The sequence below is a fragment of the Passer montanus genome, unplaced genomic scaffold, assembly GCF_014805655.1.
Source record: "Passer montanus isolate IOZ18808 unplaced genomic scaffold, ASM1480565v1 scaffold5, whole genome shotgun sequence".
Lineage (NCBI taxonomy): Eukaryota > Metazoa > Chordata > Aves > Passeriformes > Passeridae > Passer > Passer montanus.
Window position 1 is genome coordinate 16,794,719 of NW_024369929.1, and position 27,036 is coordinate 16,821,754.

Below are 27,036 nucleotides of genomic sequence, written 5' to 3' on the forward strand. Positions count from 1 at the left end.
CCCTCAAATGTTCCTGATCTCATTTTATATGAGAATTTGCATCCCAATGGCCTGATTTACAAATGCTGCCCTTGAAATAAATACATGATTATTGTTTTGAAGAGAGATTTTTGAAGATCGTGACAATTATGTTTTCTTTGCTCTGAAGGAAGATGTGGGGAGCCTTGAACATGCAGGATGCACCTTGCAAAAGACACAATTTGGAATATTTATTTGGATTAGAAAGCAAACTAATAAAATTATGCTAATCTTAAATTAACATTCAGTGGGTAAACAAGCAGAATTATTTGAGGAGTTCACAGCACTTTGAAGCTCCTTTTCCTGGCTGATTTTTGGCAGCACAGATTTGATCTTTGATTTCCCTGCATAGATTGCTTTCTGAGCAGGGATCTGGCAGCAAATTGCTGCTGCCAGTTTGGGAGTGTTTGCAGGAAATAGGAAGGATCTCTCTTCCTAAACAATCCTGCTTTATTTATTTTTTATTGGTCTGTTAGCAGATGTTGAAGTAGTTCAGGGCACAATGTAACCATGTGCTTTTCAATGGATGCTAAATAGGAAAGTGCACAATGAAAGCAGCAGTTGGGAGGGGGTTTGGAGCAGGGCACGGGGGGTTTTGTGGGGTTTTTGAATTCAGAATTAAAAGAAGTGCTTGATGTTCCTGTGCCCAAACCCTCAGCGTGGACCGAGAGCCGTGGCCCCATGTGGTGTGAGAAAAGGAGCAGCACTTGAAGGGCTGGAGGTTTGAAAGGGAGCTCAGCTCCTTGTTCTGGGAGTGTGGAAGGGGCTGTCTGTGGGGTTTATTGAAGCGTGGCAGATGTGCCTCAGCCCCACAAAACCCCCTCGAGTGGGAGCAGCGCCCCGGCCAGCGCGGATGAGCCCAGGCGAGTGCAGGATTGTGGGCTCTGTGCTCAGCACCCCCTCCACGCAGGCAGCTGAAATGGGCCATTAGCTATCAGGGAAAATTGTCTTTGCTCCTTTCAGCAGATGGAGCAAATATTTTACAAAGCAATTTTACATAGGAAAAGCATTTGTGTGAGGCGGTAATGACGGCTGTTTGCCATGATGGGACCCGAGCTCAGAACATGCTTTCCCAGCTCTGGGGAAGGCAAAATTGGCACTTTTTTTAATTTTAAAATTTGCAGTTAACACTGAAAAGCCCGGGCTTTAAATCGGGTGGCAACTTTAAGGAGATAGAGGGTGCTCAGCGTGTCGCTTCCAAAGCCAATCCCAGTTTTAGAGATCTCTCCATTTATTCTGTTCACTGTGGTACTTTGTGCTCTGGCCAGGGTGGACCTGCCTGAATTAGAAAAAAGTGTCCAATCAGTTTAATTTGCAAAATAGGAAATAATGGCAGTTATTTGGATATTCAGGCAGCAGTCACTGGCTCCTTCCATGGTTGCTGGTGTCACTGAGAACATCAGAACGAGCTGGGCTGGACCAGTTCCACCCAGACTGGGGTAAGTTATCCTCTCACAAGAGAAAGGATGTGCTTATCCATGGTAGGAATTGTCATTGTGCCATCCAAGGGGCAGAAACTGCCACAGCTCCACTGACTGCAGCAGAGTCGTGGCACTTTGTATTGCTCAGGAGCTCTCTGCTGATTTTATTCCTCTCTGGCCCACTCAGCTTTCCTTTAAAGGAATTTGGAGTTCCTTTCTTCACTCTCTATGCTTGCAAAGTCTAAATAATTTCCTTTCCATCTGGTTTTTAGCTAATGCATCCTGCTCTGCATCCTCTTGCTTTACCCAGATCTTTCTTCCTGTTTCTATTTCTTCCTCCTATTTATTTATTTCTCTTCTCAACAGCCTTTTCAGCTTTTCTTTCTTTTTCTTTCTGTCTCCAGCAGATTTCCTACCACTGCCTTCAACATCTGCCATGCTTTGTCTTAATTTTGTCTTGCAACTGCCCAAGAAAACCTTTACAAAATTCATCTTGCAGAAGGGTGAGAAATTATTTCTCATTTAGTGGGAAAAAGCTGTAATTTTTTGGGGGTTTGGTGCTTTGGTTGTTATAAGAAGGTGCTAAACCAATTTGGAGAGATGTAAAGATTTCTACATGATGTAAACAATATTTGGGCTGCTCATTTTTACTGCTACTGAGAAACATCAGCTGCAAGGTTGGAACAAATGCTCCCTGTTTCTGTTGAGCCTGTGCTCCTGGATTGTTTTGGGCCACATCAAGAGAGAAAACATTGGTAGGCTCTGCTGGAGATACTGTCCAATTTAAATGAAATTAGCCAGCTGAGCACTGATCCTTTTAAAAGGTTTGACTTCATGAGTGAATGTTGGATCTGGGCTTGAATTTGCCTACTAAAACTCCCTATAATCAGGATTATTGCCTTTTTAGAGCTTACAGTTGCAAAAAAACCCCTCCAAGCAGAATTCCAGGAGCTGATCCTTAAAGGGTGAGTCCCTTCTGTGAGCACCCTGACCGCCCAGGCGTTGTTCAGAGCACTGCCACCTTGGCTTGGGGCTCAAGGGGGGTTCAGCAGAGTTTCTTGAGTTATGATTTGTTTAAAATCCTGCTTTGTTTCTGTCAGACAGGTTTGGTGCTCACATCCTTCACACTCAGCAGGGCTGTGGCTGCCCCTGGATCCCTGGAGGTGTCCAAGGCCAGGTTGGAGCCTGGGATAGTGGCAGGAATGGGATGGGATTTAAGTTCCCTCCCAACCCACAACATTCCAGGATTCCATGATTTATTATCCTAAAGCACCATCCTTAGATGTGCAAGAAGAACTTCCAAAAGGCACAGGAAACTTCCTTGGAAGTTCTGCCTGATTTTGCAGCCAGGTTAGGGAGGTTTCTTCCACAGCCATGTGTGATCCTCCAGCTCTGTGTGAAAGGACAGACAGCTCAGAACTGTGGCACTGGAAATTTGTCCCACTTTAATTGTTCCTTACACAAACTTGGGCACAGCACTCCCAAATGTCTCCCCATCCAGCAGAGATTCCTGGGGTTTTTCCCCTCTGTGATTTATCAAAATCTTTCAGGCAGCCACTGCACACCCCTTGCTTTGTTTGTTTTTATATTTCTGTTTAAATTGCTCCATACCCCAAGTCAGCAGGTCTCAGAGGTGGAGTGACAGGGGTGCACTGCCAGCTGGGAACTGATTTGTGGGGCAGCAATTCCAGGCCATCCATCATGGCTCACATCCTCTCTCCAAAGATGAGAGGATTTTCATGAGCCACCTCAGCCTGTGCCTTGTTGGCTCAGCAATAATTCAGCACAAACACAAACCCACACAAGGCCAATGGGTGTTTGCTCACTGCTCTGCTGGTTCAGTCAGCTCAGCCATCCAAAACCAAAATTCCTCCAGATCCTGAGGAAATGAGCAGGGTAAAGACCTGAAGCTGTGTAAATTCTGAGCTTGGATCTCATGTTTTATGTGCTCCTTTGTTTTTTGGGTCAATTCTGAGTTTGGATCTTACATTTTATGTGCTCCTTTGTTTTTTGGGTCAATTCGGAGTTTGGATCTTACATTTTATGTGCTCCTTTGTTTTTGGGTAAATTCTGAGTTTGGATCTTACATTTTATGTGCTCCTTTGTTTTTGGGTCAATTCTGAGTTTGGATCTTATGTTTTATGTGCTCCTTTGTTTTTGCCATGACGTTGTGCTGCTTAGTGTATTGATCTACTGACTAAAACCATTTTAACCCCTTTTTTGTGATATTTTTTAAGTCAATAACATGTTTTTCTCCTTACTATATGATAGGAGCCCACATATCCCACATCAGCATCACCATCTGAGCACCTCCATATTTTTAAGGTATTTTTGCCCTCAGTTGTCCCCCTTCCATGGCTGGGCAGCTGAGGCCCAGGTGGAAAATCCCTTTCCTGCAGTCTCAGGGTGGCTGCAGCCAGGAGCAGAGATCATCCAGCTCTCCTGCATGCAGAGTTCATCCCAGATTCCCCAGCTGTCCAGAGGAGCCGTGGCTGCCCCTGGATCCCTGGAAATGTCCAAGGTTGGATGGGCTGGGAGCAGCCTGGGACAGTGAAGGTGTCCCTGCCATGGCAGGGGTGGCACTGGATGTGATTTCAGCTCCCTTCCCCCCCAAACCATCCAGTGATTCCAATCATTGCTCCATCCTCCTCGTGCTGGTAGGCAAATCCCAGTGAAGTCATTTAGAATTTGCATTTTTGGTTACTTTCCATCATGTGCTCCATGACAAAGCCCCATCTCTACAAACTCACTGCTCCGGAAAAACAGCTTTAATTTTTTATTTGCTATTCTTAGCTGTCAGCCATAAGGTTTCCTCATGTTCCTCCAGAGCCTGGGATGAAATGATTGTGTCTGAGGACATTGGCAGGACCGGAGGAGGGCTGGTCATTGCTGCAGCACGGGGTGCTGAGGAGAGGGGATGGAAAACAGAGGAAAGAGCCCCAGGGGAGCAGGGGGAGGCTCATGAAGCAGCAAGAAAAGGAGCCTGAAGCAATCCAGTCAGGGTCCTTGCACTTTATATGCTCCTGTTCTTCTGGGGCTTTGGGGAGCAGTAAAAGCAGAGCAGTTACTTGCTGTATTTAATGGGGCTGGGCTGTGTGTGTGATAATAAAGAATTTAAAACTAGGAAAAAAGCTGCTTTAGCTGGGGAGTGACTAATCAAATTCCACCAAAGACACAGGCACTTGGGAGTTTGTTACAGATATTTTGCAGATTGAAAAGGATATCTCCTGCTTTGGAAATGCTTTTGCTTGATTATTCCTTTTTTTTTTTTTTTTCTATCTAAAGGGTATTTGGGTTGATAGAAGAGCTTGAACATAGAACCAGCAAAACTATTGCTGGCATATGTGACTATTTCAATATGCTGCTTCAAAATCCAAGCAATGTACAAGTTATTGACTGCTGCTATTGATCCCAAAGCAGTTACCAAGTACTTGGCATTTTCAGATGCCAGATCCAATTATTGATATAAATTATAATGCAGGAGATGCTGTGCTGAGGGGGGGATTGGCTTTCAGAGAAGGACAGTTTGCAGGAGGAGAGAAGAGGAGCAAGCAGAAAAATTAAAAAAGGCTTCCTGACTGTGGGTAAACAGTAACCACATTTTTTTTTTTTTTGCCTGTTGGAGGCCTGGTTTTTAATCACCCCACAAGCAGTTTTCATTTCTGTAGTAAAATTGCTTGTGGTTCTATTTAATTTGTTTCTGCAGGAGCTAGCTTTGGTGAAGATCTCCCAGGAGCTGCCGGGCCTTTTAGCACAGCACGTACAGCCAGTCAATGAGAAACGATTCCCTACATGGGAAAAATTCCTCCAAACATTTCTTACTCAAGGTAAATAAGACTGCAAAGTCGCTGGGAAGTGTTAGAAGGAGTAATTATGCCATATTGTCTGCCATATTCTTGTTAGTCTTGGGCCCATTTAAATATTTATCTCCTTTTATTTCTCCATTATGCTTCAAATGTTCATTTACCAATGAATTATAGGCCACTGTTCTATCATTCATTTGTCCTATCCAAGCTTTTAGTCCATATTAATCCTGGATTCTGAATCCATAAGCACCAGCTCCTTAATCCTTGGCTGTCACCAAAGGCTGTCACATTTGGGGAAAGGTTTTAGGGAATTCCAGCACGTGAGGTAAATGTAAGAATATTCAATATATAGATTTCTTTATGGAAGAGACAAGGATGAATCAAAGCCTTGAAGGTATTTTTCTTTTTAAATAAATCCACTTAACACATCTAGTACCAATTTTATTACATAGCTGTTTATCCCAACAAATTGGATTATGGCATTATATGCAAGGAAAAGGCAAGTCCAGAATGCCAGGCAGTTACCTTGGTGATTTTCCTATGGAAAACCATGCTGGAAATTGTTATTTCCGTGCCAAATTCCTCTTGTGGGTGAGTGCCACAGGCAGACTCTTATCTAAGACCATTACATGGATGGGAGTCTCCAAGATGAGCTCCCAGCAGGAGTTACCATCCCCCAGATCCCCACATTGCATTTCCCAGCTGTTGTGGGCTGGTGCTGAGCTGGATTCACTCCTGCTACCCCTGTTTTCCAGTCAGCTGTGGGATTGATCCACTTTGGAAGTGGCAATGAAAAGCCACTAATTAAACTCCTTTCTCCTCCAAGAGACCCACGATCCTGGCTCTGCTGCTCCCCTTGCACTGATTTATTTGCTGTTTCTCCAGTCCCCCCTGGAGCTGCTGGTCCATCCTGTGCACTCTGAAGGGCAGCACTGGTGGATTTGATGCCAGGAGAATTCCTTTCCACTTCCAGGGGGGGTGATCGAAGCCTTCCCGTCCTCGGGCAGCGTCACCAACCTGACGGTGGATCTGCTGATAGAGCCAACGGGGGAGCTGACACTGCTGTCATCTGGAGACCAGCTCCACGCTGAGGGGCCCCTCAGATCTTCTGGCACCACCATCCCACAGCGTTCCGTGGATCCTGAGCTTCTCAAGGCTCTCTGCCTGAAAATTGGGGAGGCCTGTAAATCCAAAGGAGTGCTCGGCTACTTCTCCGTGGACTTCGTGGCTTTCACCCATCCCCAGACGAGGGAGCAGCAGGTGAGTGGGGCAGGTTTGGGACCTCACCCTGTCTCCCTGAGACTGGGAAACTCCCAACTTTCCTGTGGAACTCCAAAAAATACCAGGAGAAAGCTTTGCCCTTTGGAACAAACAATTTCCAAGCTCTGGGGCATGTGAGCTGAGGGAAGCATGAGGGTATTCTTACAGCACCAAATGCAGACCTGAGGCATCTCCTTGTTTTTCACCACTGCTGTCATCTGGAGACCAGCTCCACGCTGAGGGGCCCCTCAGATCTTCTGGCACCACCATCCCACAGCGTTCCGTGGATCCTGAGCTTCTCAAGGCTCTCTGCCTGAAAATTGGGGAGGCCTGTAAATCCAAAGGAGTGCTCGGCTACTTCTCTGTGGACTTCGTGGCTTTCACCCATCCCCAGACGAGGGAGCAGCAGGTGAGTGGGGCAGGTTTGGGACCTCACCCTGTCTCCCTGAGACTGGGAAACTCCCAACTTTCCTGTGGAACTCCAAAAAATACCAGGAGAAAGCTTTGCCCTTTGGAACAAACAATTTCCAAGCTCTGGGGCATGTGAGCTGAGGGAAGCAAGGGGTATTCTAACAGCATCACATGTAGAACTGAGGCATCTCCTTGTTCTTCAGTCTCCTGACATTGTTTTCTTCTGGAATCTTCACTGAGGACCTCAGTGTTTAGGATGTGTTTGACTGTAAAAGGGAATATCCCTGGACTTCAAGGCTGCAGGGAGCTGGGGAACTTTCAGGTTTTTGGGAGCTGATAGCAGTGTAAGGGTGGCTGTGGTGAACCAGAGAATCAGAATAATCATGTAATTGTCTGGGTAGGAAGGAACCTTAAAAATAATCTCATTCCAACCCCTCATTCTACACCTTCCACTATCCCAGGTTTCTCCAAACTCCCTCCAGCCTGGCATTGGACACTTCAGGGGTGCAGGGGCTGCCACAGCTTCTCTGGGCACCTGTGCCAGGGCCTGGCCCTCACAGCAGTTTGTGAGCTCTGGAAGTCAGATCCCAGTTATATACAACTCCCAAAATGGATGTGCACAGGCAGGCATTGTAATCAGAGCTCTGGAGGAGCCATACTGGCCAAGTTCCATGGAAGTTCTTTAAAAAGATGAAGGGATGCCATTCTCAGCCACGGAAATCCACGGGAGCTCTGCCAATTGCTCCACCCCAGCCAGGAGGTCACTGACATGCAGGATTGCTTCCTGGATTATTAAGGCTGTGACATTTCCTGGCACAAACAAGGACACATTAAATCATTTGGTGATTCTTGTGGCTTCTTAGAATTCCTGTCTGTTCCATCTTGGTTTTCTTCCCTTGTTCCCAGCTGATTTTTACCTCAACATTTCCTATGTTTATCAGCATGTACCACAACTTTAACATTATTTAAGCACAGGTTTTTAAATTTAACTGGATGTGGAGGCAATTAATGAGGCCATCTGTCTTGGGAGAGAGAGATCACACAAAGGCTTGTGTTCCTGAAAGCACCATTTTTTTGGCAAACAAGAAATCCTATCAGACCTTTGGAACATTTGCTCAGTCCTTTCACAAGTGTCCCCTTGAATGCAGGAGGTGGGAGGCTCAGATGCATGTCCTGGATACTCAGGGATTCTTTCCAAGTGTGTTTTACAGAAAATATTGATCTTTGGAGCACTAGGAGAAAAGGATGGATAAGGAACAATGTGTGTTGTCACACAGCTCAGTGGGAAGACAGAGCCTTGGCTGCCTGATCCAAGGGGCAGGGAAAGCTGGGACACAAAATTCCACAAAATTCCCTGCTTGCCTCAGGAATTTGGTTCCATCTCAGTTTCAGGCTCCTGATCCTGAGGGGAAGGGAGATGGAGATGCTGTCTTCAGTGTCTTGGGGAAGAAGTGGAGGTGCATAGTTTGGAGTGAATCCCTTCTGATTCCCACTCTATTTTCCACAATGATCACTCCAAGCCAAGCCTTGGCCCCTCGGAGTGAAATCCTGCCCAGTGCTGGCTGTCAGACCCCAGCTGGGAGCTGCACCCAAATAAATCCACTGGACTGAGTGGGAGTATTTAAACACATCGACTTCCTTACATAATAATTTGGAGAAGCAGGATCCTAAGCCACCTTTTCCATGGGTCTGGTGGCTTTTGCACAGCCCCAGCCTTTCCCAGCAGTAGTGAGGGAATAATGAATTGGATAAAGTGCTGGACAATTCCCACAGCATCCCAAGGTCTCTCCAGACAGAACATAACACATTTTTATGTTCTTTTTTCCAACAAGAGCCACGGTGCTGCCATCAACCATCTCCCAACCCTGTATTCAGCAGGACAGAGGAGCTGCAGAGCCCTAAAATTGAATTTTTTGGGTGAGCCCCAGCCCATGCCAGCAGCTGCCACGAGATGGCAGCCAGAGGAGAGCCTGCCAGCACTGCCCCAATCAGTCCTCCTGCAGGTTTTAAAAGTCATGAAAGCCACTCTCCTTCCAACGCCCCAGCTGCATTAATATTTTACTAATTGACATTTTTACAGTATCACTCAAGCACTTCTTTAAAACTGGCACGGGTGCTCTTCACAATAACGCAGCCGTCGATAGCAGCAGAGATAAAACAGTTAAAGCACAGAGAGCCCAGCTGTAATTTAGTAACTCCTTAAGAATTTATGTTTCCTTCCCTTCTCAAGTTTACATTCTAAAGCTGAAGCGTTTTTATGGAAGCTGTAAAGAATTCCAGCATAATTGTGACTTTATTCACTGGAGATGTCTTCAGCACAAAGCGCTGGCTCTGAAGCTGTGTGTGCCCAAGGAGAATCCCCTGGAAGCAAATTTCCTTGGATAAACAGCCAGCAGGTCTTGCAGGGTGTATTTCTAACTCTTTGTTTTTCCATTGGTAGGATTCTGGAGAGTCCTAATCTGCTCTGGGCTTAGCTTGACCTAAAACCAGTCTTAAATCTAAAATGTTAACTACTGCCTCTACCTCCTACCTTTGGACTTTGAAAATCAAATATCATTTCTAGGCTGTTCTGTTCCAGTTAAATTTCTCAACATAAATTCTGGAAATCCCCACATTTCAGATGAAAACTCTTTGTGTTCTGCTATTTTTCCATGCAATCCTGTCAGGATGTGACACCCCCCAATCATAACTGTGTACAATTACATCCTGCCCTTATTGTGTATGCTCAGAAAATGGGGATGGGCTCAGTAATAGATGTTTGTTAATCTGTAGGATTGTATCATTCTTTACTTAAACTTCACCTTTGCACAGGGCATCACCTAAGAGCCCCTGATTTACTGGAGGAGATGATTTATGTGGCCAGACCCTTTTCCAGGCCCTGTGTTCTCCCATTTCTGTAGCAGCACAGAGGGGATTTAAAGGACATTTTTGTGTTTCCATGGCAAAAGGGAATCCCCTGCTAGGATAAAGCTGGAAAATCTTGTGCCATCTGATCCTTCTTCCTTTCTCCCCCACGTCAGGGATGTTCTGGGACACGTCCAGGGCAGGAGGGGACATGGCCACAACCAAAGTGTTCTCAGAGAGCCCTGAGCCAGGAAAACAATCCTTGGGGGTGATCCCAGCTGGCACCAAGGAGTGACCATTTGGCTGCTCTGAGTTCCAACAGGGGTGGTTCAGCCCCAGGCTCAGGGATGAAAGGAGGTGGACAGGTGGCTTCCAGCCATGTTTGCCTTCCTCCTATTCCTCCTCCTCCCCACACCTTCTATTGGAAAATGCAAAATATTACAATGACTTTGCCTGAGGAGGACATGAAGCTTAAGGAGATTTTTGAGCTCTCCTTTGTTACAGTAGGGGGGGATGGACACCTTCATTCATCCCCCCTGTAGATGCAAACTCTTCATTTTGTATGCAGCAGCAGAAATGGGGCTGAGATGATGAAAACACACAAAACCAATTTAATCCCCTCTGGAAGCAAACAGAAACTCCTTAAACCAGTATTTGGTCAATCTCATCATTTCCAGCACAAAAGTTGCCCTGCTAAAAGCTTTTTCTGTTCTTCCCTGCTCTGCCAGCCCCTTCCTTGGGCAAGTTGGAGCCATTCCCTGGATCAAGGGCTCCAGGAGAGCTCCCATCCTTCCCAGAGCATCCATTCCCTGGATCAAGGGCTCCAGGAGAGCTCCCATCCTTCCCAAGCATCCATTCCCTGGATCAAGGGCTCCAGGAGAGCTCCCGTCCTTCCCAAGCATCCATTCCCTGGATCAAGGGCTCCAGGAGAGCTCCCATCCTTCCCACAGCATCCATTCCCTGGAGCTGGGGCTCCAGGAGAGCTCCCATCCTTCCCAGAGCATCCATTCCCTGGATTTTGAGGTCAGGTATAATATCTGAGTCTGGATTAAGAGCAAACACTTCACTTGGAGCCAGTGAACAGCCCTCAGATATCCAAGATTTTTCACTCCCTGGTTCCCTCATGCAGCTCTGTCATTTCTTTCTGAGGGCAAAGTTTTAATTGAGAGGGTAAAACCCAGCTCAGACAAGATCTAGGACATATTGACACAGATTTGTTGATAATATTTATCAAAATTAATGGAACACTCCCACAATATGAATAGTTTATAATTATTATTTGGCTCATTGAAAAGGTTGGCACACACTGGAAAAGGAGAAATGGACAGCAAAGTTCCTCCTGTCTCACAGAAGTGATGATAAACAATAAATTATTGAAGAAAATTAAGTATTATAATTGGGGAACATTCCCCTATTACTAAGTAAAGCCAGCCATTAGCATCCAATTTGCATTTTAGACCGTGCAGCAGGAAATATTTAAGTTGACAAATAGGATATTTAATACAGCAACAGATACTTGGCAGTTAGACATTAACAACTGTTACTGGGGTGATTTATTCCCCATTATCCAAAGGGCATTACTCTGTGCATATGATTCTGAAATTAACTCCAGTTTTCCAAGAGGCCTTGGCTGCCTGACCCCTTAATATCCTTATAATGAGTCCATTTACCATTCCAGGGCTGAGGCAAGTTGTTCACTGGGAGATTTGTTTTAAGGGGTCCTCTGTAGGGCAGCTCTTGGGGTGTGGGAACATTTCTCACTGGCAGGGATTTTTAAAGTGGGAAAATCTCAAGCTCTGGTTATTGGGGTGGAGGAGCCTTGCAGAAGCAATCCTCAGCCTCCCTGAAAGATTATTAAGTCCCAGAAGAGTTCTGCTTGCTTCTGTTTGGAAGTGGTTTGTGGAATCACAGAATCCCAGAATGGTTGGGGTGGGAAGGGACCACTGGGTGCCCACCCAGTGCCACCCCTGCCATGGCAGGGACACCTCCCACTGTCCCAGGCTGTTCCAAGCCCTGTCCAACCTGGCCTTGGGCACTGCCAGGGCTCCAGGGGCAGCCACAGCTGCTCTGGGTACCTGTGCCAGGGCCTGCCCACCCTGCCAGCCAGGAATTCCTTCCTCCCATCTTCATCACTGCCAGCCCTGCCCCAGCACCAGGAAGCCAAAAGCAGGAATGCCAACACACAGGACAAGGAAAGGCAGAGATGTTCCTTCACAATTGCTGAATTTTACTCTTCTTGTCGTTCTTTTGAATTTATTTGAATGCCTCTCTTTGGTTTTGATTAGGTGTGGGCAACAGACCTTGACCTTTGCTACAGTGACCAGCTGGCCCTGAGTCAGCTCCTGGTGTACCTGACAGATGGAAATCTGGATTGTGGCTCCAGCATCCTGCAAGCACCTCTGGGAGCACAGGAAAGCAAAAGCCAAGGGGTTCAGCACGAGGGGACAAAACCTGTAAGCAGTGTTGTGTTCTCAAATAGAATCATTCATGGAACTCCCAGTTCATGTTCTGTTCTAGAGGAGCTGAACCTGCTCCCTCCTGTTTTTAAACTGCTGCTCTTGGATTTTACCAGGCTAATGAAGTCATGGGCTAACAGCACAGTAGGAGTTAAAGTGGAACAATCCCATCCCTGGAAGTGCCCAAGGCCACCCTGGGGTGTCCCAGGTGTCCCAGCCCATGGCAGGGGGTGGAATGGGATCAGCTTTAAGGTCCCTTCCCACCCAAATATTCTGGGGCTCTATAAAATGGGAAGAAAGATCTTTAGAAAAGTCAGCATAAGAAGTGTCTGTCTGTGCACACACATGTATGGATTGCAAACAAAAGCTGTTTGCCATATTTTGACAGAAGATTCACAGCTCCCTTTTTGCCATCCATAGAGGAGGGAATGTATCACCATTCCAAAAATGTCATGGAGCTGTAATTTAGAGGTTAACGAGCTCTTGATCCATTGTTCTCGTCAAGCAACCACTTTTAGCTGGAGAGAAGTAAATTAGATCTGATTAGTCCCAGTAGTCCTGGGACTAAGTTTTAGAAATGAAAAGTAATCAAGTAGCAACTTTTTTTTAATTAAAATTCTGTCAGAATTAACATAAATTGTTATTATATGCTTTATTTTTAATTCCTTCTGTATTTCTGAGATTTTTATCTCCTGAAGAGTTAACTACAAGACTGCAGTCTCCCAGGAAAAGAGAAAAAGAAACAAACCAAGAGACAAATGTTTTTACTGCACATGATCTGTAATGAATGATTAAGTAAAACACTTTGTGTAAAATTATGATGTTAATAATGATTCTGTCCCTTTTAATTTATTAGATATTCTCCATGCTGGTAGGGTTGATTTTGATAAAACGGAGCAGCCCCGCAGTTTGTGCGAGGATTTTATTTTTAGAACTCCTTCTTTGAAAGAACAAATTTCCTAGATACTGCTGCTCCTGTAATTATGTACAAAACCAATCACTCATTATAGTTAGGATACATTATCTTCTAGACAGATGAGGCTAAATAAGCAACACATTAATAATTCATCCTGCAGTTCATTATGCATGTGTATGCATGCTTTGTAGCTGAAATAAGCACCTCATCAACCTGATGCCAACCCTTAAACAATAGTTCTGTGTTATTGCAGCCACATTCAAGTTTACGCTTGTTAAACTGCTGCTTGGATTATTTTATCAAGCATTCATTTATTTGTGGTCCCCTACTGCAGAGAAACAGATTTTGGAAGCTCCTTTTTTAAGTTAATGACTTGAGCAATGGGTGTTATTAATTCTCAGAATATTATAAACATGATTAATTTTCAGGCAGAGATGTATTAGATCAGGATTTCAGCTATGTCAACTTAAATGAGTCAATGTCAAAACAAATATCATTTTAGGGAAAATACTGTAAATTACAGGCTTTGATGTGCAGTGTCCCTGCTCGCAGGGACATTAAAACCACCACCAGGAAAGGCCTGGTTTAGAACAGCTCTGCTCAGAGCTCCTCAGAGCAACATCTCTGTTCCTCTGGCACTGCTGAGAGTTTAAACTGGATGCAGCACCGACCTTTATCCAAGGGGGAGAGAGGGCAGGGGCAGTAGGATATTGGGAATAAATTCCTCCCTGGCACAGGTGCCCAGTGCACCCACCTGGAATGTCCAGGGCCAGGTTGGACTCGGTGCTCTCACAGAGCTCAGTGAGCACTGAAGCTGTGAAAACACCAAAATATGCTTCATGGGGCAATTCTGTGGCTCTGATCTGTCAAACAGGGGATTATGGAAATGTCTGTGTCCAGCTGAGCCTGTGAGGAACAGGAATTCCTCCAAATGGAGCCTTACTCCAGGCTGGCAAAAAGCCATTTATGGAAGCACAGGATGCCAGGATGGTTTTTGGGTTGGAAGGGAACTTCAAGCTCATCCCATCCCACCCCTGCCATGGGCAGGGACACTTTCCACTGTCCCAGGCTGCTCCAAGCCCCATCCAACCTGACCTTGGACACTTCCAGGGATCCAGGGGCACCCAGCTTCTCTGGGAATTCCATTCCAGGGCCTGCCCACCCTCACAGGGAACTTTCTTCCCAATATCCCACCTTATCCCACCCTCTATCTGTTTGAAGCCATTTCTTGTCCTGTCCCTCCATCCCTTGTGAAAAGTCAGTCAGTAATTTAGCATTTAGCTGTTGTGTTCTGATATAAATGGTGTGAAAATGAGGAATCCTGGGTGAAAAGTCAATAATTTAGCATTTAGCTGTTGGGTTCTGATCCAAGTTGGTGTGACAGTGAGCAGTCCTGGGTTGTTCTCTGCAGCCTGCCCCCAGCAGCCCCTGGTGTGCCGTGGCCAGCAGCCAGCTGAGGCACTGCAGCCTCTCAGGGATCTCCTACAACCTCTTCCTCCACACCTGCAAAGCTCGTGGGATTGGCTTTGACCTCCAGGTATGAACAGGAGACATGAGGAAAATGTGACATTCCTTCTGCAGAATTTTTGTTTGTAAGTTCTTTTATGATGAAACCACTTCTAGCAATGTAAATTATAAATCATAGAATTGTTAGGGTTGAAAAAAGACCTTGGACACTTCCAGGGATCCAGGGGCACCCAGCTTCTCTGGGAATTCCATTCCAGGGCCTGCCCACCCTCACAGGGAACTTTCTTCCCAATATCCCACCTTATCCCACCCTCTATCTGTTTGAAGCCATTTCTTGTCCTGTCCCTCCATCCCTTGTGAAAAGTCAGTCAGTAATTTAGCATTTAGCTGTTGTGTTCTGATATAAATGGTGTGAAAATGAGGAATCCTGGGTGAAAAGTCAATAATTTAGCATTTAGCTGTTGGGTTCTGATCCAAGTTGGTGTGACAGTGAGCAGTCCTGGGTTGTTCTCTGCAGCCTGCCCCCAGCAGCCCCTGGTGTGCCGTGGCCAGCAGCCAGCTGAGGCACTGCAGCCTCTCAGGGATCTCCTACAACCTCCTCCTCCACACCTGCAAAGCTCGTGGGATTGGCTTTGACCTCCAGGTATGAACAGGAGACATGAGGAAAATGTGACATTCCTTCTGCAGAATTTTTGTTTGTAAATTCTTTTATTATAAAACCACTTTAGCAATACAAATTATAAATCCTAGAATTGTTAGGGTTGAAAAAGACTTCTAACATCATCCAACCATTAACCCACCACCCCCATGTTCACCACTAAGCCATGTCCTCAAGTGCCACACAAACCTATTTTTCTTTCAGTTTAAGTGTGTGTAAGACTTTTAGGTGTTAACCTGCTTCTTGATAAGAATAACTGCGTAAGGAGATCAGTTTTAAGATACTTTTGAGTGTCTCTTACTGCTTTGAAACCCAAATATTTGCTGTGGAATAGACTCTGCTGCATTTATTGTATTTTCTACAAGAAGTTAGAGCAATAATCTATTTAAACTGAGCCAGAATTCCTTACACACAATTCCAACCCAGCCCTCCTTAGTTTGGGTGTGCACCTACCATAACACATTTATTACAATTCCCACTATTTTAGGAATAAATAAAGCAATTTTGTCTTCATTAACAGGCGAAACAGGGAACAGTTTTTGTGTTGTATGAAGACCAGAAGCGACACAGCCTGGGAATGATGTAAGTGTGACTGTCCCTAACCCAGGGTGACAGAGAGCTGGGGACACTCAGGAACACAGCCTGGGAATGATGGAAGTGTGGAGTGTCCCTAAGCCAGGGTGACAAAGAGCTGGGGACAGCCTGGGACACAGATTGGGAATGATGGAAGTGTGGAGTGTCCCTCAGCCAGGGTGACAAAGAGCTGGGGACACTCAGGGACACAGCCTGGGAATGATGGAAGTGTGGAGTGTCCCTAACCCAGGGTGACAAAGAGCTGGGGACACTCAGGGACACAGCCTGGGAATGATGGAAGTGTGACTGTCCCTCAGCCAGGGTGACAAAGAGCTGGGGACACTCAGGGACACAGCCTGGGAATGATGGAAGTGTGGAGTGTCCCTCAGCCAGGGTGACAAAGAGCTGGGGATAGCCTGGGGGTGCAGGGAGTGACAAAGGCCAGGGAGGGAATGAACAGCCTGAGCACCTGGCTGTCACCTCCTGCTCCCAGAAGGAACCTGACTTCTCCCAGGACTGGCCTCTGGGGGAGTTTTAGGGTGGATTTCAGCATTTCAGCAGTAAAAGAAGGCCAGGAGTGTGCCGAGCCCAGGGGCTGGTGGCACTGCAGGCTCAGGAGCTGCTGGAATTGGCTTCAGGAGATCTGCATTCCCTTCAGGAGCAATCTCTCCCATGGATTGGCACAGCCTTGCTCTTACAGGCAACATGATTAAAGCCCTGGCTTCCAGGAGGCAAAGGAGGGTGAAGTTAAATGCCTTTTTACATTGTTCTTGCCCAAGTTTCCTGCCCAAATAGGATGTAATAAGTGAGGAGCTGAAGCGTTGTGCTCTCAGCCTGTTCTGTATTCCTTTGATGCTGCAGCTATTTCATTAATGACCTGGATAACAAAACAGCTTCTTCGAGTGCTGCATGTGCCTGCAAGTGTTCTGGAGGGCAGGAACAGAATTCAAAATGATCTCCACAAATTGAAGGAACAAGATGAGAAATAGAATTAGGTTTGGTTGGAACCAGGTGGAAGAAATTACATTTAGAGAGCAGTAATGAATATGAGGAACAAGGAGGTTTTGGGAACAGGATCTGTGAATGAAACAATGTCATGATCCTGTGGAAAAAGATAAACAGTGTATGCTGGAAGAAATCCTGCTGTTCTGTGAGAGGGAGGCAATGAAAATTAGTTTAGAGTTCTGGAGAGCATGACTGACATAGAAGGACTAAAAAGGAGAGGGAGGGCAGAAATGGGATCTGCTAACGATCTCCCAGCACAGAAAAAGCCTCTGCAGGAAGGGAAAATCTGATTTTTTGGTAGTAGGACAAGAAGAAATAAATTCAACTTGAAACAAAGAGGATTCCCGTTGTCTGCCATCACATTTTCAGAGCAACTCCATAGCCTTAATTGGGAAACATTTTCAAGATTATAGGAGTTGGAGCTTACAAAATAACTGAAATCTCTGAGAATTACCCATTTCATTCATCAGAGATCCGTGGTTGATTCCAGTGAATGAGGCACGTTATTAATCAGAGTAATTCCCTGTTCCACAAGGTGTGGAGAGTCTGTGTGGACCACTGGGAAACCAAAGCCTCCAAAGCTGCAACAATCCAAGGAATGCTGATCCTGCTGAAATGTCTTTCCCAAATTTTAGGCTGAAGCAAGTTTTTCCCAAGTGATGTGGGTGTTTCAAGTGTTCTGCTGCCTCAGTCCTTCCTCAGCAGTCACCTTTTACTTGGAGTAGCTGAAACCTCTCTGCTTACTTCTGCTAAGTTGATTAATAAAAATTATTTATTACACAAATCCTTTCCGTTGACAAGTTAAAATGGAGCCTCATCTTTCATATCTCCCTGAAGATTTTTACCTTGTGAGATTGAAAATCCTCATTAAATTCCAGCACCAGGCAGGCACAAATGAGAGGGCGATTGTTTTTAAGCATGTGAAGGGAATCATTGGTAAACTCATTTGTTTGGATATCATTAACAGAACAATCGGAGAGGATCTCCAGGGGGTCCTCCTGACCTTTGCTCGCAATCTCTTCATCATCCATCAAGAAATATCAGCACCTAATATGCAAGGCGAGACCAATTTTAAGGTGAGGTGTTAATTAACTAACGATCCTGGTTAATTTCTGTACAAGGCCTGCAAATACCTCATGCTGGATCATAAACAAGTGCTAAACCATTCCTTTTTTATCGCTGGCTGTGTGTGGTTTACAGTGTCTGGGTCAGCGTAGTGGGTCTCCCACGGCACCCGTTAGTTAAATTTAAGTTTGAAACTTTTTCTTTGAAAAGAGACATCCTTGAGCGTGAAATTATTTGTAATCTAATGCTCCTGAGTGTCCTTTGGAAGAGCAAAGGAGCTGTTGGCACTGCCTCACACAGTTCTGTCACAATTGCCTGCTTTATTTTAAAGGGACACCATCAAGGTAAGAATCTCAAATTAGAAACAAATCTCTCAGTTGATAATAACTCCTTGGATTATTAACACTCATTTCTTTTAAGCAGGCAGCCACTAATCCATTCCTTCCCACCCTCACCCCGCCATCCATTTCCCAAGTGGATTTTGTTCCCAATTTCCTCTGCTGTTGGAATGTGCCCATCCCTGGCTGCTGCAGAGGGGGAGGACAAAGCACAGGGGCTCACCCTGGGGACGTTCCCCACCTTGCAGCCAGAGCCAGCAAAGCAATCATCCACCCAACCCCGTGCCCTGGAACAAGCCCTCCTCACAAAGCTGCTTTTGATTCCACAGAATTGCTCAGCTGCCCACAGGGAGCTCCTTTTGCTGAGCTGCATCACCTTTAACTTGATAAAAAACTTTCCAAGATCCTGTGTGTGTTTTGTGGAAGGTGAAGGGGAACGCTGTGTTAGATTTGAATCTTCAGTCATGTCACATAATTTATAGCAGATTCTTTCCACCCTGACTGGATTTTCCAGTAGAGTGTGAAATGACAGATTTTGGGGAAGACATAATTAAATTTCAACATGTTACAGAATAAACAACAACAACAAAAAAAATCCCATTTTTCAATACGAGGGAATGAAAAGCAACCATGGAGAAAAAATAAAAGAGAGAACTTTTCTCCACTGTGCATGAACATATGTGAAATAAAACACCTGTTAGTTAATTAGGAGTACAAATTGTATTTTTATTTACCTGGGATTTGTACATATTTACTAATAATTCCCCCCAGTGTCTCCAAAGTAATATTAAATTTAATTGGTGCATCCTGTCCCGTGTAACCCTGTTACCTCTGCAAGGCAGGCACTGCCAGCTGTGCACCCTGGCTGCTGGATCCCATTATAATGCCCATTAAATAACTTGTATCCCTGGAATCTGTTACAGATGGCAATTCGAGATATTGAAGCAATTCTAGGAGTTACAGCAGAAAACAAACTGAGATTGGAAGAAGAGCAACCTTGGGAAGCAGATGCTCTGAAAGAATAGTTAACAGAAAATGTTCAAGTGCCTCATTCCTTATGCTTCTGGAAATGCTTCCTCATCTGTAAGAACAGGTTTGCTTTTCCTTCTGAGCTGTGTGTGAAGTGACATTAACTGAGACAGAAAATCTCTGTGGTTCCTGCCTGTGCCATTGGGAACACCCCACCTTTCTTGTTGGAAAGGATCATCCTAATGCTCCTCATGTCCCTGTTGTCACTCCTGGAGTTCAGCATGTGGGTTAAAAATCTTATTAAAGGGGTAGTGCTGCCTTTGTCACTGACTCTGAGCAGGAGCAGATCCACTGACAGCAGCTCTGAGAGCCCAAATTCCCCTTCCAACAGGCTGAAATAGCACTGAAAGGAAAGGAGTCCAGGGTTAGACCTGCTGAGAGTCCAGAGGCCACCAGGGTGAGCAGAGGATGGAGCAGCTCTGCTGGGAGGGAAGGGGTTGGACTCGATGATCTTGGAGGTCTCTTCCAGCCCAACCATTCTGGAAAGGCTGGGAGAGCTGGGATTGTTCACCTGGACAGGAGAAGCTTTGGGGTGAGCTCGTTCTGGCCCTGAAGAGGCCACAGGAAGGATGGAGAGAGACCACTCAGAAGGAACTGGGCTGCCAGGACAAGGGGGAATGGCTTCAAACTGGAGGAGATTGGGGTTGGCTGAGATATTGGGAAGGAGTGCTTCCCTGTGAGGGGGGCAGGCCCTGGCACAGGTGCCCAGAGCAGCTCTGGCTGCCCCTGGATCCCTGGCAGTGTCCAAGACCAGGCTGGACAGGGCTGGGAGCAGCCTGGGATAGGGGAAGGTGTCCCTGCCAAGGCAGGGGTGGGATGGGATGAGATTTAAGGTCCCTTCCAACCCAAACTATCCCGTGGTTCTTTTGCCTATAAATGCTTTAATTTAAACCCCACTTCATCAGCAATCCCAGCAAGCCATGTTCCTCTGCAGAGCCATCTCTATTGTTAGGCTGCTTTTTCTATTCTCTAAAGACTTTTGCAGCAGTTCTTTCATGGTCATTTTCAAATTATCAAAAAGAACAGTTATAGCACTAATTCATCAATAGAATTCTCCTTGCACTGTGATTCCCAGAATTCCATGACTCTTGCAGGTTTGCCCATCTGTATTCTGGACAATGGTGACCCTTTTGGTCACAACTGCTGTGCACTGCTGGTAAAGGACCACATTATATTTGTAAAATTATCTTTATCAATCAGATCTTTAATATCCCAACAGACAACACATTTTACTATGGAAGAGCAGATCTCACTACATGGGGACTGTTATCCTAGGAATGGCAAGTATCCTTGGCATTACCTCCCAAAAAGCTCAGGCAAAACCAGTTTTAACACAAATACTAAACAAGACCAAGCAGTTGCACAAGATCAGCACCCAGTTTTTCTGACAGCAAATCTTTGATCCCTCAGCATGAGACATTATTTTCTGTGGAGTTTTTTCCCCTTCTATTTTGATCACAGAATGAATTCATTGCAGACAAAAACATTTGCATAAATGCTGGTTACTGCTTCAAATAAAAATCCACAGGAGTATTTTTAATTCCTGGTTTTATTGGTGTTTCACATCAATGTGGTGTTGGGTTTGGATAGCCCAGAGACTTTGCCAAGGTGGAATTTAGCTGCACTTGAGCTGGTTTCCAAAGGGTTAAGGAAAAGGAAGCCTTGATCCAAGCCAGAACAACATAAGGTCTGAGAGGCTCATTAGTTCACTGGCACTTGATAGACTGCAGTGTCCTAGGAGGAAATGAAACCTGCACTTCCTTCTGCCTTTGTTCTGCCCTGACAAAAGAAAACTGTACCTGTTTTTGCTGGAAACAACTGACCTGAAAGTTCCCGTGGTGAGAGAGATTTCTCAGCGTGTGCAAAGTGTGAAATGTATTTTGAGAGGGGGAAAAAAAAGTTTTTAATTACTACTAACACTTCTGAGCCTTGAGCTGATGGAAGGATTGGAAACTGCTTTGCAGTCTCTCACATTCAGCTCCCATGCTGCTGGTGCCAAAAATGTGGGGTTTTTTAGCAATGCTGCAGATTTAAAATGAAATGACAATATTGTTAAAAAGTCAGGAATATAATTCTGTTCACATTACTGGATTATTTATTCCCACTCATGAAAAGAGTAACAGAGTTATTGAACTATAGATTGAATTTCAGAACATGAGCTGGATGGGAAGAAAAACAGAACAAGTGTGAAGCAAAAGACTAAAGGTGGCCCAAGTGTGGCTTCTCATCAGAAACTGCCCCAAAAATGCCAGATTTGGGCAAAAACTGGAGCTGGCTCCTCAGCTGCAGGGAGTGGAGGAATGCTCACAGAAGCAGGTGAGGACCAGCAGGTTTGGCAGCAACTGCAGAGGATGCAGACAATTAAAATAAAGGATTTGTGCTCCCCAGGAGTCAGAGCTGGAAATGGAGATGTTTGTTTAACTGGCAGCACTTGGTGCATTTCGTTTCAGCCAAATTTAGTGTAGCACAGAGCAGGTCATTCTCCTGAAAGAGCTACCTGCAGTTGATGATGCTGGAAACTGGGTCTCCTGTTTTAGGTAGTTGGGTTTAAAGCCCTGGATAAAAGAAATAAAAAGCTTTTAGCCCACATTTCCACATTTAGAATGACATCTCTTGAGCACAGAGCAAAAAAAAGCAGTTTGTCAACACAACCACTTCCAGATGTCTTCTGAAATGAAATGTTCACCCTCCCTCTTTCCTGGAAGATCTCCAGTACAAGATCAGGAGAATTCACCACCTTCCTTCCCTCTAGGTTAAGGTAACAAATCCCTGGATTTTTAAGGCTATCCTTAAAAATTCATATAAAATCCATTTAACAACGGGATACTGTAGCTCAGAGGCACCCCCTGTTACACTGTGGAGATCCTCTGCATCGCATTTTAGATTCCAGATTTGTTATATTGATGAAGAACAAAAGATTAAGAACTACAATCATTGACAACCTTCATTAATGTAATTAATGAAACACAACAGCATTGTATCACTTTTAAGGTTCAATACTTTATTTCAACTCTTCAGCACAGTACCAGATTCCAACTTCTCTACCCTCAGCCACTGTTACCACTACTAAAGAAAGATATTAAAGCTAAACTATATGCTCTATTAATTACAGGGAGGTGAACTTGAAGGGGAAATTTGTGGCTGGTGATGATTAATAATTACTTGTTGTACACACATGTAGTACAGTAAATAACCAGGGCACATTGTTGGGTAGTAATTGATTAATTAGCATGTTCATACTGGATAGCTCTGCGGTCTAAGATTGCTGAGTTTGAGATATTGCTGGCAATTATTGAAAGAAAAAAAATCTGTTTCCATTTCTCAGTTTCCTGGACTTTCTCCCCTCTCTCAAACAGAATGTTAAATGGTTCAAAACCTTAGCTTTTACTTAGAGAAATGGAATAGAGGCTGTGATTTTAAAGTATTTCTTTGAAGGTTTTTAGGGAGGTCTGGCAGGTAAGCCGGGTGCAGCTGGACACGCTCCTGAGCACAGGCGAGCCCGGCTGGGGCTGCAGGCGCTCCCTCAGCGTGTCGGTGTCAACAAAACCTTTCTAAAAACTCATTGTCCATTTTGTGGTGATGCTGCCTCTCCTCGCTCCGTGCAGGGCTCGGGGTGCTCCATGCCCCAGCATGGGCAGCTCCAGCACAGCCTCGGTGTGTCTGTTGCAGCTGGACACGCTCCTGAGCACAGGCGAGCCCGGCTGGGGCTGCAGGCGCTCCCTCAGCGTGTCGGTGTCAACAAAACCTTTCTAAAAACTCATTGTCCATTTTGTGGTGATGCTGCCTCTCCTCCTCGCTCCGTGCAGGGCTCGGGGTGCTCCATGCCCCCAGCGTGGGCAGCTCCAGCACAGCCTCGCTGTGTCTGCCACGGAATGCCAGGATCCCTGAGGCTGGAAAAGCCCTCCAAGGTCACCGAGTCCAGCCTGTGACCGATCCCAGCCCAGAGCCTCCAGGAATTCCTGGGACACTCCAGGGATGGGCGCTCCAGACCTCCCTGGGCAGCCCTTTCCAAGGCCTGAGCACCTTTCCATGGGGAAATTCCTCCTCCTGTCCAGCCTGGTGCAGCTCGGGACGATGTCCTCCTCCTGTCCCTGTTCCCAGCCCGACCCCCCGGCTGTCCCCTGCTGTCAGGAGCTGTGCAGAGCCACAAGGTCCCCCTGAGCCTCCTTTGCTCCAGGCTGAGCCCCTTCCAGCTCCCCCAGCCTCTCCTGGGGCTCCAGCCCCTTCCCTGGACGCGCTCCAGCCCCTCAGCGAACCCCCGAACTGAGGGGCCCAGACTGGGGGCGATTCCCGCTCCACTCCCGGGCCGCCGTCCCTCTCTGCTCCCGGGGCAAGTCCTGCTCCATTCCCGGGCAATTCCTGCTCCGTTCCCGGGGCTATTCCCGGGCAATTCCCGAGGCTATTCCCTCTCCCTTCCCGCTCCGTCCCGGCTCGGTTCCCGCCCCCGGGCGGCGCAGGCGCGCGGCGGGCGCAGGCGCGGAGCCCCGCGGGATGCGGGCGCTGCTGGGGGCCCGGCCCCGGCCCCGGCCCGGCCCGCCGCCTCCGAGGTGCTGAGCCAGCACCTGCGGCAGCGCCGCCTGCCCCACTGGACCTCGTTCTGCGTCAAGTACAGCGCGGTGCACAACGACCAGTTCGGCCTCTCGCACTTCAACTGGCCCGTGGACGGCGCCAACTACCTGGTGCTGCGCACCGGCTGCTTCCCCTTCATCAAGTACCACTGCTCCCGCGCCGCGCCGCAGGACCTGGCGCTGCAGGACGCCTTCTTCACCGCCCTCAAGGTGCTCAACGCCGGTGAGTGCGGCCCCTGAGGGGCGGCCTGAGGGGGCCGGGACGGCGGCTCGGGCCGGGCAGCTCCGCTCCGAGCCCTCTCCGTCTCCTTTTCCTTCTCCTTCCTTCTCCCTCTGTCTTTCCTCCTCACTTTGTCCTCTCTTTCCCCTGTCCCTCACTTTCTCCTGTCTTTCTCCTGTCCCTCACTTTCTCCTGTCTTTTCCCTGTCCCTCACTTTCTCCTGTCTTTCCCATGTCCCTCACTTTCTCCTGTCTTTCTCCTGTCCCTCACTTTCTCCTCTCTTTTCCCTGTCCGTCACTTTCTCCTGTCTTTCCCGTCCCTCACGTTCTCCTGTCTTCCCCCTGTCCTTCACGTTCTCCTCTTTCCCCTGTTAATCACCTTCTCTGCCCTGTCCCTCACTTTCTCCTCTCTTTCCCCTGTCCCTCACGTTCTCCTCTCTTTCCCCTGTCCCACACCTTCTCTCTTTCCCGTGTTAATCACCTTCTCTCTTTCCCCTGTCCCTCACGTTCTCCTCTTTCCCCTGTCCCTCACCTTCTCCTCTCTTTCCCCTGTCCCACGCCTTCTCTCTTTCCCGTGTCAATCACCTTCTCTCTTTCCCCTGTCCGTCACTTTCTCCTCTCTTTCCCCCGTTCTCCTCTTTCTCTCAGGTCCCCTCGTTTTCTCCTTTCCCTTCTCCTCCGTCTCTCTCCCCGTCGCCCTTTCTCCTTACTCCTCTTCTCTCTCCTTTCCCTCTCCTCCTCTCCCTCGGTCCCAGGAGTTCCCGAGCCGTGCGGGGCACAGCCGTAGCTCGGCCCTGCCGGGGCTTTGCCGGGCTCGTGTTGCTCTGACCCCCGTGGCAGCCACAGATCGCACTGTTGGTATTTAATCCGCTCAGCCTTCTGGCAGGGAGCGTTTTCCAGCTGGAAATCCGCCTGCCGGGGAGGAACTTCTGTCCTCTGGGCAGTTCTCAAGCGAAACTCTTTCAGAAAATAACCTTCTTTTCTGGTGCACGAATAGTCAGGCTGCTTGGATCCTAAGGTGCTGCTGGAATAGAAATTATTGTAATAAAAAAGCTTTATCAGCACCTTATTAATATAAAAGTAGATGTAGTTAAGTTTTGAAGTATATTACTCCAGAACTTTGGCTGCAGATTCAATGCTTATTTGAATGCCAGCATGGACAGTGTCAGTGCCATAACATTTCATGCATTCTTTATTTTCATGTTTAATTTCTTAAAATTTTCTTTTTTTCGTTAATCTTCAGTAACTTTTTCAAAACATGTCCACTGCTCTTAATTTTTTGACCTTTCCAGACTGATGCAGTGAGAAAATATAATCACAAAGATTGATTTCTTAATAGCATCTTTAAATCTGATTTTCTTTTCCCCTCCACCCAGTCACACCTTTGTTTTTCTCACAACTACCCTCATGTTTGATATTCAAATGATTGGAAAGCATGGTTAAAAAGGCCATTTATTTCCCTTAGAATCCTGCTTAAGGACTTGGCTTCAAGCATATTCAATTTAGTGTTTCCAAACTCAGGGCCTCAATCCAGCTGTTTTTTCCTCTGTAATGAACAGAATATTGTCTGTAATAGATGGATAAATTAGCAGTGCTAAAACATGTCAGTATATATATAAATATATATATATATATAAAAACCTTTTTGCCCATTGCAGTTCTGTTGGAGCTGGTAGTTTTGACTGCTGATTTTCCCCAGAGCAGCTTCATGTTGATTTATGGATTCACTGCCTATTTTTTTAATTTCTGCTCTGACATAGACTCCAGTAACTTAAGTGGATATTCTGGGAGTTTGGGTTTAGTATTTGAAGATACATATATATATGTTTGATCAATAGAAATCACATGTATGTGTCATCTGGGAGTTTGGGTTTAGTATTTGAAGATACATATATATATTTAATCAATAGAAATCACATGTATGTGTCCATATTTCACTTCTTTCATGTTGTTCTCCTCCTGTTTTCTTTTTCTGATAATTGCTGCTTCCTGCCTCGTGTCAACAGGAAAGGAGTTAAGCACTGATTGCTGCATTTAAATAAAGACAAAATATTTCTAAGGCAGCTTTTGCAGGGATGCTTCCCCTCTCAGTTCATTTTGGAGTCAGCACTCCTGGCTCTGAATTTGCAGTTTGCATTTCACTCTGTGTGTGTGTAACGTGTCTTTCTGTCTCCTCAGGCATCCCAACTTTGCTGTATGGAATTGGCTCCTGGTTCTTTGCCCGTGTCACAGAGACTGTGCACACCAGCCATGGCCCAGTCACCATTTATTTTCTAAATAAAGAAGATGAAGGAGCCATGTACTGAACTGAGTATCTGTCCTCTGGTGGGTTCTGTGCTGCAAATATCTGCTGCCTTTGACTAAAAACAACCAAAAAATTGGGTTTTTACACTGTGTTCTCATACTCAATGTGCTGTTTCAGGGAGCTGCCTGGACTTTTTGGTTATGAGAGATTTATTTTTGCAGAGGTGTGAGGTTGAAGAGTTAGAATTTCTGAGGGTGTGTCTGGAAGTCAGGGACTGGTGCTGTTGGAAAAACTTGTGATCATTTAAAGAATGCATTTATCAACTTAGAGAGCTGAAATGTAGCCTGTGGGCAAGGAAACTGTGATTGCACTGACATTTTCAGAGTGTCCCTGAAAAGATAAAGCTGCTCAGGTGTGGGTCCTCTCTAGATATTTCATATTGAATTAATTGTCACAGGGGTAACTGTGTCTGAATAAACCCTTGGCACTGAGTGGTCGCCATCACCTGGAAGAGCCTTTGGGGGAAAAAGCCCACCTTAAAACAAATACAAAATGGTATTACATTTCTTGAAATGGTATTTAAATAAAACATCCAAAATATATTTGATGCTTGTATCTTCTGCAATTCTTGAGCTCCGGATGTGTGTTGTTATTTTTCTTTTGATTGCTTTATAGGTTAGTACAAAATCTAAGTGATGTAGAAGATTTAGCCCCCTGTGTTAATTCACAAATTGCTG

General features: G+C 46.0%; 2 protein-coding genes across 3 annotated transcripts in view; both read left to right on the forward strand.

The window, feature by feature from the left end:
• IQCH (IQ motif containing H) overlaps positions 1-20,800 on the forward strand; it is a 53,275-nt gene extending 32,475 nt beyond the window's left edge. Inside the window, exons 15-22 of one of the 2 annotated variants that reach the window (XM_039723564.1) lie at positions 1,844-1,942; positions 5,146-5,266; positions 6,219-6,505; positions 12,046-12,213; positions 14,544-14,669; positions 15,778-15,839; positions 17,803-17,911; positions 19,162-20,800. In XM_039723564.1, the coding sequence (XP_039579498.1) occupies positions 1,844-1,942; positions 5,146-5,266; positions 6,219-6,505; positions 12,046-12,213; positions 14,544-14,669; positions 15,778-15,839; positions 17,803-17,911; positions 19,162-19,263 (1,074 nt within the window). In that variant the 3' untranslated portion in view covers positions 19,264-20,800. Of the gene's footprint in view, positions 1-1,843; positions 1,943-5,145; positions 5,267-6,218; positions 6,506-12,045; positions 12,214-14,543; positions 14,670-15,116; positions 15,243-15,777; positions 15,840-17,802; positions 17,912-19,161 lie in introns of both variants that reach the window. The other variant, XM_039723565.1, reaches the window with a different exon arrangement.
• Positions 20,801-22,897: 2,097 nt separating this feature from the next.
• CUNH15orf61 (chromosome unknown C15orf61 homolog) lies at positions 22,898-26,904 on the forward strand. The gene is made up of 3 exons (XM_039723023.1): positions 22,898-22,958; positions 23,666-24,058; positions 26,233-26,904. Exons 1-3 carry the CDS (start codon positions 22,898-22,900, stop codon positions 26,358-26,360), a joined length of 582 nt encoding a protein of 193 aa, XP_039578957.1. The 3' UTR covers positions 26,361-26,904.
• The last annotated feature ends 132 nt before the right edge of the window (positions 26,905-27,036 follow it).